Source organism: Lepisma saccharinum, chromosome 3 (assembly GCF_977018435.1).
Source record: "Lepisma saccharinum chromosome 3, izLepSacc3.1, whole genome shotgun sequence".
Taxonomy (NCBI): Eukaryota; Metazoa; Arthropoda; class Insecta; order Zygentoma; family Lepismatidae; genus Lepisma; species Lepisma saccharinum.
In genome coordinates, this window is record NC_139231.1 from 133973792 (window position 1) to 133987759 (window position 13968).

The 13968-nt window shown below is 40.3% G+C and overlaps 1 protein-coding gene across 2 annotated transcripts in view; it reads left to right on the plus strand.

The window, feature by feature from the left end:
* LOC145985430 (uncharacterized) overlaps positions 1–13968 on the plus strand; it is a 153205-nt gene that overhangs the window by 123375 nt on the left and 15862 nt on the right. For both annotated transcript variants that reach the window (XM_083119455.1, XM_083119456.1), the window contains exons 3-4: positions 1566–1797; positions 7357–7650. In XM_083119455.1, the coding sequence (XP_082975581.1) occupies positions 1566–1797; positions 7357–7650 (526 nt within the window). The remainder of the gene's footprint in view (positions 1–1565; positions 1798–7356; positions 7651–13968) is intronic.

Below are 13968 nucleotides of genomic sequence, written 5' to 3' on the forward strand. Positions count from 1 at the left end.
ATTAAAGACCACCCACGCAGCGACTGTCCTTATCTAATTCAACTTCTACTTCCATGTTCTTCTTAAAGGTTCACATAACCATCTTTTGTAGATGCAAATGTACGTTCGCATCTCTTGAGAATATATTTATGTATATGATAATGATATGCAATACAAATGTACATAGCAAATTTATTTTTGCCATGCTGAAAATAACATCCCATTTCTGTTTAATAATCTTATGTATCGGAATCGGTTAAATATCGGCATCGGTATCGGTTCCAAAAATTATCGGTGAGTACATCGGCATCGGTAAATTTTCAGCTTCGTCACTAAACTGCTATATTTTTGGGAAGGTTCCGTTCCCCAGCAATCTCAATGTTGAATCCTCCTTTCACTAAGGCTATTTGGCCTCCCCCATGGCGCAGTGGTAGCGTCATTGCCTTGTAATCAAGGGGTCCCGGGTTCGATACCCGGTGGAGGCACAAGTGGTTCGGATCCCACTTTAAACTGTAGGTCCAGTCCCGATTAGCCTTACTGTGCATAAAGTGGACTTAAAACACCAACTCAAACCAAACCAAACTCACTAAGGCTACCGTTTACTTTAAAAGTAATTCTAATTAACTAAGTTACTTTGCGTGTAACTCTGTCACTTTCACAAAGTGCCTAACCAACGTTGATATTAGCACACTGTCTACAATTAATGAGTCCGGCCGAATAAGGGCGTACGACTGTATGGTACAATTTACCTCACGATATTCCGGCAAATGGCAGCCAAATGCAGTATTTAAATGAAGATGGCAGGTTTTGAAAGCCCAACCTTATAAAGGCAAACTTCGAAACTGAATTTTTCGATTATTTTTTTTTTTGGGGGGGGGGGTAGAAAAATTAGTTTCTCGTTTTTCGTATATCAAAAAATTGTTAGTTTTTAATTTTTCGAAAAATTTCTCGTTTTATGAAAAATTGTTCGTGCTTTCTTTTCTTTTTCGAAAAAGAGTGGCCACTCCTAATGTTAATGGCGCAAATTCTAAGGTCGTTTTCTATATTTTATTTGCTTTTGTAGTCTGTGTGGATTCTCGAATGGGTTTCTGCTCCAGACACTTTAATCAAGAGATAACTGTTCAAGACGAGAATTTTCCAGATCCCATAAACTTTGCGAATAAAATTTTCCCTTAATATTCTAAAATTGTACTTAATATTGTAACAAAATTTGAGAATCACTGTGTATTTCAGCGTACCAAAGATTTGAAACAAAGACAATTAAACAAAATCAGGTTGCCAGATATTCGCTCCAAATACATCAAAATTAAGAGACTTCCCAAGGACATTATTCTCATGTTTCTATGTCATTGTTACTACGTCATCAATTTCATATCAACAACCTGTCCCCCTCCAATTCTGGCAACACCCAGGTTGATACATTGTAATTATCATAGTGTATACATAATTAAATTTGCATTAAGAATATGTACAGGGTGTCCCAAAAAAGTTGACCGAAAATATTAATCCCTTTTTGGGGGCCACCCTGTATTTTTCTTGAATAAACTGGTACCTTACAAGAGCACGGTCTTCTTTATGTCTTCCAGTTGCCGAAGGAGAAGAGGCCGAACTACCTGAACGTGCTGGAGGTGGACGACCCCAAGCTCTGCGTCCTGATGCACCTGATGACTCCCATGCAGCCCATCGAGCCCATCCTGGAGTCCCCCCTCGCGAGACCCCTCACCCAGCAGAAGAGCGCCGCCAACGAGATCCTCGATCAAGTGGGGACGACGAAGACCGCCATGGAAGGGATGATCCTGTCCAACATGGAGAAGAACGGTGAGTTCACCTAATCCCCCTTAAATCCATGATCGCATTTTTGGCGCTGTGAACGCACACCGAGGACCATCGTGTTAAACTTCTTTTAGAAATCGCAACGACTCGCTTGCGGTAGAGTTTACAATTATCTGGGCTGCCTTCATGGACGTCCGCAGGATTTTTTCCAGGGAGGGGCAAGGAAGGTATTTTTTCCAGGGGGGCAAACAAGGCACATTTTCCCCAATAATAGTGTTGTTCCCTCAAAAAAAACATTGCTTAAATTTGAATTTAGCATATTCATGTAATAATTAACAAATATTATTGTGGCTGAAATGAAATTATATGTGAAAAATATAAAATTTTTGGTTGACTCATTTTCCAGGGGGCTCCGGACGCTGTCTTAACCCTCGCTTACCCGACGGCGGTGGCGACTGTCTGACTGCAACTCCACACATTACAAAACCGACAGATATTGGTGTGACCATGATGACTGCTGGCATTGTTACATATTGCAATGCAACAGCTATTGTTGGATTATATTTTTTTCAGTTCGAATGTGCGGTTCAAGGACATCCACTCAGCTCCGCGCTTCCCTCTTTCTTACTCCCACTCCTATGCATTCCCCGTGCAACACCCAATGAACAGGCAGAAGGCATGTGTTGCGTGTTGGTTGTATTTGGAGGGGAACAGGCGACTGCGTGGGGAGACGATGCCGTGACCTTGAAGCGCAGATTGGAAATGAAAGCAGCATAGCTGTAGGTTATCAGAGAACGGATTTATATGTAAATACATATTTATGTATGAAGCTGAAATCAGCTATATTTTGTATTATCTTTGCGCATCATGGAATGTAGACTCGAAAAATTCAGTTTTTATTTTCCATATTTTTACATATATTAGGTTTTGGCTCATATTTTACATATTTCAGTTATTTCTATATTTCACAACGTTTCTCAATATATACTCCACTACATATAAATCCGTTTCCTGGATATTAATATTTCCTATGAGTCAAGTTTTATACCATGCTCTGTTGCGCCGTGGGGTTCTAGGTTCGAATCCTGAGTAAGGCATGGGTGTATCATGGGTTGTCGATCATCCATTACACCAGTTCATCATTCTTCCTCATCGTTTCGATTAATGCAAAAGGTATAAAAATTTGCATAAAATAACCGACATAGATATATAAATTGCACAGTAACATTACCTGCGTTGACAGTAAAGGCAGAAACTAGTTTCAAACTAAGCGGGAAAAGCTCCACATCCAATCTCAGATTTCTCCTCTACTTCGTTCCAGGAAACCCCACATACATTCTCCTCATCTCACGGGAACTCCCAAATTGGACTCCTGCTTCAGAGTATGGAAATGTAAGCCCAAAACTTACTAGCGTGGAATTTATGGAGCAATTGCTTTCGCAAATTACAGCCACTTCCTGCTCTAGTTAAAGAAGTAGACCCATTCCTCTTTTACTTTGTGCAGTTCTTTGCATTTGGATGTAGAATCGTTAACGTCGATAAAATTTGCGACAGGCAGAGATGGCGCCAGAAAGAAAAAGAGTGGCAGAGGGATGGCGGGTGGGAATATTTTCTGGGAGAGGAATCAATCACATTTAATATACCCCTTTCTTTGTTTACAAAAAATTCAACGTTAAATATTACGTCTCTGCTTTCGTTGTGTACGGTTTTCTCCATGATTAGAGACGGGATTTTAAAGGGAAGTCCTTTTCTACTTTTCAACACGGATCATGGAATAAATAACAACAGCGTTGATAATTATCTTCCACCAACAATACATGGTTTTCACTTCCTTTTTTTTTTCCCTTTTCCAGCCCACATTACTTTTTTTAAAACATTTTCCTTTCTGGTCCCTTTAAGCCTACATTTCTCTTTTTCCCCTCTTTCAAAAACACCTTCCTTGGTCCCTTTATTGACAAGATATCAAATATTTTGTAGAGTCCGAGTGCATTCGGAACATCTTCAGCTGACTGCGCGAGTCTAGCCAGCGAGCCTACGAGCAGTGTACAGCGTGAGCAACAGAGTTAGCTATAGGCGCAGAGTATAGATGACGTCAGCGGTTCACTTCTTGATTGGAGACGTCGGGAGTTATGACTCGCTCCCAAGGTGCAAGCGCAGGACGGTCAGAGCTGTTACGGAAATAATCTCACTCTACTACTGCTTTTTCCCCGAACAAAACATTCAACAGTTGTCTACCTTAATTTCCCTCCATGAGTGTTGGGAGTACATTGCTGCGATTGTTAAACAATGCGATCTGTGCTTACGCAGCAACAAACACATTGTAAGCGGCACGCCTGTTAGGTTGAAAGTGTACTTATCTGCTAGATTTAAACTTTGATTAGATTATTTTTACAATAGTTTTAAATGTGTGACAGGGACGACAGTATTGAGTGTCAGTGAAATGGCGAAGCCAGGTACGAGAGCAGCTATGGAATGCGGTAAGCTGTTGCAAGGAAGATTTCATCGCAATGGATGGTAAGATTATTCGCTGTACTTTACCTTTAAAAAAAAGGAAATTAAAAATTACTATAGTTTACTTTAGTTAACAAGAGAAAACTAAATATATGCTTACACGCCGAAACCAAGTGTTAGGTAATAATCAAAATCTAATTATTGATAACTCATTTGAACCAGTTTCCAAATTCAAATACTTAATATTAATACGTAATATTAACAAGTGAATATTATATTAAAGAGGAAATAAAAAGTAGGCTTAATTTAGGAAATGCATGTTACTTCTCTCTTCATAAACTTTTGTCTTCTCGTTTAATATCTAAGAAACAAAGTCTAAGAAACAAAGTTAAAATATACAAAACAGTAATTTTGCCTGTAGTATTATATGCGTGTGAAACTTGGTCCCTTACATTGAAACAGGAACATAAATTGAGAGTATTTGAAAATAAGATCCTTAGGAAAATATTTGGACATAAAAGGGATGAAGAGACAGGTGAGTGGAGAAGGTTACATAATTTAGAACTACATAATTTGTATTCATGTCCAGATATTATTAGAATGATTAAATCAAGAAGACTTAGGTGTGCAGGCCATGTGGCACGAATGGGAGAGGAAAGAGGAGTTTACAGGATTCTTGTTGGGAAACCTGATGGTAAGAGACCTGTAGGAAGGCCCAGACGAAGATGGGAGGGACAACGTTGAAATGGACCTAAAGGAAATCGGTAGGGATGGAAAAGAGTATATAGATTCTGCTCAAGATAGGGACAGATGGAAGGCCTGTGTTGCTGCAGCCATGAACCTTCGGGTTTAAGAAGGCTAGAGAGTTAGTTATTTTTAGTGGAGTGCAAAAAAATATAATCTTTTCCCCCTTCCTTTTGGCAGTAATTTCCCCTTTTTTCTTCTTTGTGTGTTCTTTTTAGAGGAAAAGTTTTCCCTTTAAAATCCGATCTCTATCCATGATAATACAAATGCTTGCTTGAACCAAGAATCGATTGTATATTCAGCCTTCACAATGACGGCTTCTAGACATAACGTCAAGAGGTGGTCACATAAACTCCAAAAATAGCATCGGTGTTACATCTTCCCACGGACCAAACACATAAAGAAGAAGACACCTTTCTTCACGTGCTTTCAAGAGGTCTGCAAGATCTGCTATAACCGCGTAGGCCAATGTAGAAATTCCAAAAACCTAGTGCTTATTTTCATTTGAACTACTAAGGGCTAAGAAAGTCACATTTTAGAGACATTGAAGAAAACACTTTACAAACATAAAATAAAGAAAAATTCAAATACTAATTAATCAGTTCTTGCGGCAACTTAGGTGCGTCGGGGCAGGCAAAAATATCCAGAAGCAAATTAAAAAAAAAAAAAAAAAAATGATTCCAGAAATCATCTCAATAGACACAATGTCCGTACTCTGCTACTTTATAAGTTTAGGAAAAGGGAAAATTGATTTGATAAATAAAGGCCTGTCCGAAAGGTGCAAGACCGTACTTGAAGCAAACATACTTCGAGAATGGTTTCGTAGATCAGTCTTGAAGCCTTGGACAGAACACTTCGACTGCAGCGCCAAATACGATCAGTAGATAAAACAAAGAACACATTTTTCGCGTTAGAAACACTATTTTTTCACCAAAGCAATCAAATAGCATTTTTAAAAGTTTTGGTACTTACATTTTCACACAATAGAAGAACTACAACTAACGTCTGACTGACTTTTCGACTTCCACTGTTTAAAACAAGTGAACAACAAGCATTGTCGCTTCCTGCATGCTGCGAACTCGATTGCTCGTTTAATTGGCGCTTTGGAACTGCACTAAGTGACGTCACTTCCGACAAGACCATATTTCAAGCCTGCATGTTCGGACACGGCAAAAGTTCTTCCTGGACCGAAGAACACTTTCCTACGAAGGTTTAATTTGTAACTCAACGATCTGTAGCGTATCGATTCATGATGCTAAGCATGATTGATGCAGACGCTAAGAGCATGCAAAGCGCTGCTAATCACGGATCCATTTCGAAGAGGGGGAAAATGAATTTATAAGACTCGCTAAAGTGATTTCGCCGTCCTCAGAGGCAGAGTGGCTGCGGAATAATTTGTTACCTTCCGGGCACATAAGCCTAGAGTCACGTGCCTTTCTTTTATTATATATAGCAACAAGAATATATGTTTTTCTTAGCAGAAGGGATAAGGAAGGAGGGAAAGAGCTCAATTGGAGACGACGTTGAGATATTGCAATATCGTCGGAAAACTGGGATCATACGGATACCGATGATAAATTGCCAGGGGGAGAACATATTGCTTAGTAGTAAGGAAATACAGGGTGTTTCATAATAGAGTAAACAACTTTAAGAATTTATTTCGACTAAACTATATGGAATACAACAATGATATTTGTTATGCATCAATCAGTAACACTTCAAGTTAATATGAATGTCTATCAATGTCTACAAATGGCTACATATGTCTACAAACATTGGCGGCGTTTAAGGGATCCGTGGGGGGCAGTTGCCTCCACTTTTCGCCACTTTTGCATCCACACTATGCTAAACCTTACAAAGGTAAATATACTGTCTTTGCCCTACCCCCAGTTTTGGTACCTTGCTCCCCCAATTTGGGAACCCAATCGCCGCCACTGTCTACAAATGTTCAATATGGCTTCCACCAGTTATGCGACACACATCCCATCGGAGTTCTAGCCACACTTTCCCAAGAACTCCTTGTCCACCAAAGCAAGAACGTTTCTTATTGTCTCCTTTAGTTGTTGAACATCCTGTGGCATAGGTGGCACATAGACTTTGTCTTTCACAAAGCAGCAAATGCAGAAGTCTAAGGGTGCAAGGTCTGGGCTCTGGGGCCTGTGAAAGTCTTAATTTTCTTAACACTACACCAGCGCCACAATGACGTGTTTTAAAAAGTCTTACGCATAAAAAAAACTTGAAGATTTTCTCATTGTTATGCAGCAAACCTCATTGTTGAGTCACAAAAGTGGTACATTGTATAAGGTTGGACAGTTGAGGTATGTGCCACTTTATCTGAACAAGAGTGTACATCAATTCGCCGAAAGTTAATTGAGACAATTACCAATCTTGACTTTATTTTTTTTTCAGCCGAATTCCCATTCATCGCTTACTACGTCATCAACAAGAGCCAGACGGACCCGGTGGAGTTCTTCCGAAAGATGCGCCACATGTCCTTCCAGAAGTTCGACCCCAAGACCCTCAGGTACACGGCTGTGCACATGCTGGATCTGTACAACGAGGTGGCGACGATAGCCCGACCGCCCCTGGACCCTTCGTCGAAGAGGCCGCAGAGCCAGAGCACAGGCTACATTATCTCTGTGTACAAGGTCTTCGAGGGAGACGACGGGGAGAAGTTCGAAAAGAACTGGTTGTACTGGACAGGTACGTTTCTCTGTTCATCGAGATTCGTATATTTCGATACGATTACACAACCTATGCGAAATATTGCACTGTATTAGTGAAATACATATTACACTGAATTAGTGACTACACAAACATGAGTAACATAGTAACAGGTTAATAGTTTTAATAAATTGTACAAATTGTCAAAGCAGGGTTGTTAAAGAAAGGTCCAGGAATTTCAAATAAATTCAATTCCGGTCCAGGAGAGAAATTCAGCAAGCGTAAGTGGGTTCTGGACCGTAAAGAACATTTTTATCTGCAAAATATTTCAATTCAGTCCAGGACCCTATTTTCGGGATGAATTTAAATACGGTCCAGGAACCTTTATTCCACTTTGATTTAAATACAGTTCAGGAATCTTTTTTGCCGGATCAGTTTTGAAATAAAACAATACGCAACTTGGACCGAATTTAAATTGCGAGACAAAAAAGGTTCCGGTCCTGTTACGGAACCCTATAGAATGCATGGGTTCCCTTTAACAATACCAGGATTGGGTGAAAGATCCAGGAATTGTAAATAAATTCAATTCCCGTCCGGGAGCGAAAATCAGCAAGTGTAAATGGGTTCTAGACAGGATTGTTAAAAGTCCAGGAATTTTAAATAAATTCAATTCCGGTCCAGAAGAGAAAATCACCAAGCGTAAGTGGGTTCTGGACCGTAAAGAACCTTTCCTCCCGATCAATTTAAATACGGTCCAGGAACCTCTTTTCCGGATGAATTTAAATACAGTCCGGGAACCTTTTTTCCGAACCAATTTAAATTCGGTCCAGGAACATTTTTTTCCGGATGAATTTAAATACGGTCCAGGAACCTTTTTTCAGAGTCAGTTTAAATAGGGTCCAAGTTCCGTATTGAAATTATACAATAATCACCTTGAATCGAATACGGACCTGACGATAAACCATTATCCACTTGTGAGCATGAAAGACTAATCCAGGTGAGAATCTGTCTCTAGAATCGAAGGTACAAGGTAGAAATGGGCGAAACGCAAACACTGCAGTCATTTTACCACTCTCCATATAGCCCCATTCTCTCGCGCGCGTTCCTTCCCTTGGTTGTACCAGCACTGCCGTCCCCTCCTTGGCCGTTCCCTGTTGTAATATCTGCTGGGAACACAGCAGCCTCACGTTACCTCATCGACGGCTCCTATTGGCTGCGGTTCCTGGATCGGATTCCGGGGCAATACGTGACGGGTTTGTTTGAACTCAATGTGACGCCATATAGTCCAATGCGTTATGTACAGTAACTCTTCGACAAGGGAGTTTTTGAATCTGGCCCACGAGAGAACAACAGCGTTTTGATTTATTCCCTGCGCTACGTTTTCTACAACCGCAGTGTGACATTCCAATGTAAAACGTACGCGCAGACATTCTTAGAAGGCAACTTTTAATCGGTCAAGCCTGGTCTGTAATTGTAAATAAATTCAATCCCGGACTGGGAGAGAAATTCAGCAAACGTAAATGTGTTCTAGACAGTGTATAACCTTTTCATATTTAAATCAATTCAATTCGGTCCAGGAACCTTTTTCCGGATGAATTTAAATTCGGTCCAGGAACCTTTTCTCCAGAATGAATTTAAATTCGGTCCAGGAACCTTTGTTACGGAAGAATTTCAATACGGTCCAGGAACCTTTCTCTCAGGAACAATTAAAATACCGTCCAGGAACCTTTTTTCAATGTAACAATACGCAACTTGGACCGAATGGTTTCTTCTGGACCTCTAACAAACCTGCGTGAAAGCCACCTCACGAAAAGGCATCGGGCGAGTCGAGAGATATAACAGTCAACGGTAATATTCGATATTAAAAGTATTACGAAATGCCAACAGAATAAATCGAAGTTTCCTTAGACAGAACTTCGCATTTGCAGACGACCCAAGCCAACACGGATTACAGAAAGTTTCTTCAACTAGCTGAACTGTTGTTGCATAACTACTCGACCGAGAAGTAATAACGAAATGTGGCAAAAATATCGTACAATATATCGACCATTACAAGGTCGACGGCGCGGACACTTTTTACAGGCACGATTCTTTCCTCCTGCATTTCATTACTGTTGCTCAACCAACACCAGTATTTTTAGTTCAACATTCTGATAAACGTGACAGTTGGCAGTAAGAAAGTACGAGCACTGGGTGAGGTTGATTGCAAGTTAATGGGGCAAAGAAGAACGCAGAGTTGTCCTTGCATAAGTTATGCTATGGTGGAAAGACAATTTTAATGTAGCTTGTCCCACTGGCAAATTGAATGGTATTAATATATATTTTGGACATGTAGTGACGAATCGTGGCGTCACTGGAAGGGTACGCACAAGTATGTGAACGGGGATAGTCGTTCATGTGGTTATAACTAAGATTTGTTTTTAGTTATATACAGGGTGTACCAAAAGTCCCATTACCCCCTCCCTCCTTTGAATTGTAGACAAACCTGCAAAATGTTATTTTAACAGCATGCGTATGATGTGAGAATGGTATACCATTAAATCAGACCAATGACCACCATTTACTCCAGAGGATCTGCGTGCACACCGCCATTTTCATGGCACAGTATTATTTGCCTCCAGATGCGATGTGAAATCCTCCGTAACATAAGATGTCAGATCTGGATTTCGGGGTGGCCATTTTAAGAGAATTACTCAATGATGTGTTCAGAGGCAAACGGATTGGACGAGGATCGCTAAATTTACCAGCACCTTTAAAATGGCCACCCCGAAGTCCAAATTTGACATCTTGTGATAATGCGCTATGGGGGTACATCAAACAGAAAGTCGCCCATAATCGTTATCAGACAACTGAGGAACTTCGAGAAGCTGTTCGCAGTGCATTTGCTTCCTTCACGCCAGCCTAGTTACGGAGGCGAATAAAACTGTGCAATGAAAATGGCGGTGTGCACACAGAGTAAATGGTGGCCATTGGCCTGATATAATGGTATACCATCCTCTCATCATACGCATGCTGTTAAAATAACATTTTGCAGGTTTGTTTACAATTCAAAGAGGGGGTAATGGGACTTTTGGTACACCCTGTACATTAAATTTGAAAAAAAAAAAAAAAAAAAAAAAAAACCCTCCCTAAAAGTTAAAACATCCACCTCAAGATCTTCGCAAAAAGTGTTAGGGACGTAAACAAATATTTCAATTACATACAAAGTTTTTATTCTGCACCCCATATAAACTTCTGCACACAAAAATCGATTAAGTAAAAATGCATACATAACGTAGCAAAGACCTAGAAAGTACAACCATATTATTCTTTCATCACACACCAGGCCTTGCATTTTCAGGGCACCAAATACGGTACCATATCTATAACATCAAAGTGGGCAAATCGTTGCAACGAGAGTGCAACAACGATTTTTGTTTTCCATTTTATTTCAGCGCCGCTAGCAGAAGGTGCATTTGCATAATTACGCGTTCAGAAAAAGTCAACGCGAAAAGCCTGAAACACTGGAGCAGCCGTTATTTTAACTCAATTTATTTCAACTGCACGATTTCAGAACCACTGGGGACTGTCTGAACTTGCATTTTTGAGATAGCTGCTCGCCTCTGCATCCTGACAATCCTAAAATTTAATTACTGGTCGTCAGGGGGACACGTGGAATCAGTGGCGGCGACAGGCTCTCTGGTGTGGGTGATGGCTTTCAAAGATATGGGCTGGCTCCATCTTAAAAGAATAATGTATTTTAATATTTGCATAGTTACTGCATGATCGAAACAGTGAATTATATTATCCAATAAATATAATGTTGAAGGAAATGTTCTACAAATTCAGACGCTGTATTGAAAATGTGTAAGATTCAGACCTCCAGGATGAATTAAATTTACAGTTTTTAAAAATGGAACGTGAAATAAATGTTATTCCATTTTGAAATACAGTAATTCAAAATAAAGCATTGACACACCTGGATTGGTTGATTGAGTTGGTGTCCACTTTATGAACAGAAAGGCTAATTGGAACTGGACCTACAGTTTAAAGTGAGATCCGAACCACTATGTGCCTCCACCGGGTATCGAACCCGGAACACCTTGATTACAAGGCGACGACGAATCCACTGCGGCATCAGGGGCTACCACATAAATGAAAAAAATCTGGGTACGCCCATACAGTGTGGCATATTGAAGGTATTGTTATCGAGATTGAACCCCAAAAATATATAAACCTTTTGTGTGAATTACAGTCAGCCTAGTTGCTGTCAGAAGACAATTAACTTTTATATTCCAGAGTGTGATTCGAATTTTTGAACGCTTTCTTTACTTTCTAAGGTCAGAATCGTACAGTTGGCAACTCTGCAAAGAAACTATGACTGTACGAAAACAGCTGTTAATGGAAAACTGAAGCGACCTTCATACTAAGGAGAGTTATTATAACAGAGTGTAGTCAGCGATATGATTAACAGATATCCTACATCTCCTTGTTATTTTTCGGTCGACAATAGTTTACTAGCGATTAATTGCTTGCACTGAAGCAGCGTTGAATTACTTCTAAACTTAGGTTTCCCAACGTGTCCTCTTCTTCACAAAACCAAGAGGAAAAAATCAAAGCGCTTTGCTGTAGCATTTATAAGCGGAGGTCGAATCTGGGTAATAACTCACAGGTCATAAAGAAGCAAAGCTCGCTTGGACAATTTCCAAATTTTCGATTCGTGCAATCATCACTGGAGCATTCAAAGAACAATAAAGCTTTGTTACGATCGTCCAAACTAGCTTAGCGGGCTACAATCAACATGTCTTGCTGATGGTTTGTGAGCCTTCGTTTTCTTACGCTTCCATATTTGACAAGTCGATATACCATGATCTCAATATTGATAGACCCAATCCTTTATTCTCTCGGTAGGATATACCGTTCAACGCAATACTTATAAATTGTTACATTATCTGAAAATTTATCATAGGCTATAGGGCAATGGTTCCCAAATTGTGGGCCTCAAGACCCACAAGCAGAAAAATAAGCATAATGCTCGCCTGATGCCAGGCTTGTTCGAGTGCAAATAGTACATTCATCGCTAAAATCGATACTTAAATACCGTTGATAGCGACCGATGGTTGGTTAATTGGTTTTATTTTACTTAGCTTTTCTACCACTTTTGGCTAATCGCGAAGATGTGGCTGGGTGATGATATGATGAAATTGATCAATCAACATGTGAAGGGATACTCACAAACAACACCCATGCCCAACCGGTATTCGAACTTGGAACCTCTGGCGTCGTAGCGTGCTGTGCTAACCACTCCACCACGGAGGTCGGCTATGGCTACACACGCCATCTCGCGCGTTGCTTCATCTCGGGACTCGAACTCGCAGCTGGGTTTAGCACATCGCGCTACGACGCCAGGGGTCCCGGGTTCGAATTTCGGCCTGGGCATGGATATTCGTGAGTGTCCATTCACCAATTTCATCATATCATCACTCATCCTCATCTTTGCAAATTAGTGGCACAAGAAGAGAAGTAAAATAAAGCAAATCAATCAATCGAAATAATAGCTAGCCTACAATCATCGGGAATCTGTGAAGCAAGGTCATGCATAAAGGCAAAGTAGGGGAGAAAGCGAGTGGGCGAAGCTTATCAGTTTACGCTGCTGGCTACAAACATACTTTGAAAATATGGGGGCTGGTGACCGATCGTACCCCCTCGAAAATTCCAACCTGCACATTTCGATGTTTTAAAGTGCCTGAAAGTGATTTTAACACGCGGAAACCACAAATAAGCGAGATATTTCTTCTCGCACGGTACGTCCAATTTTTTTGCATCCCGGACCACTTTCGCCACTTATTTTAAGAAATTTTCGTCATGCACGCAAGAAGTCAACGGTGGATAGCGAAGGATAACGCGTAATTACTATCACCATGACAAAAGTGTATTTTTTTAAAAATAACATCTGCTACACTTCACACATTTCTTGTTCTTGGCAACTCACGAATGTACACACAGGCTCTCTTTTGAAGAAATCGTAATTTTAAAATATCGTAGAACAACGTGACAACATGTTTGGTAGCACACTTTCCACTCGCGACGTTCACTTCAACGATATTTATGCTAAGAGAATCAAACCTAACAACGTAGGCATTCCTCGCGTGCATGACGTCATAAATCATACCACATAAAATCGCCAATTACTTACTTATAACGCATTTCCGCGCGCTAAAACTACAAGAAACGTTCATATGAATAACAATCTTTCCAACCCACTAAACATTTTCAAGTTTCTCGGGGGGGTACGAAGGGACACCATCACCTTACTTCACTATAACAAGCCTCGAGTCGAATTCAAAACAAGATAAACATCTATTCGTAAAGAATCCT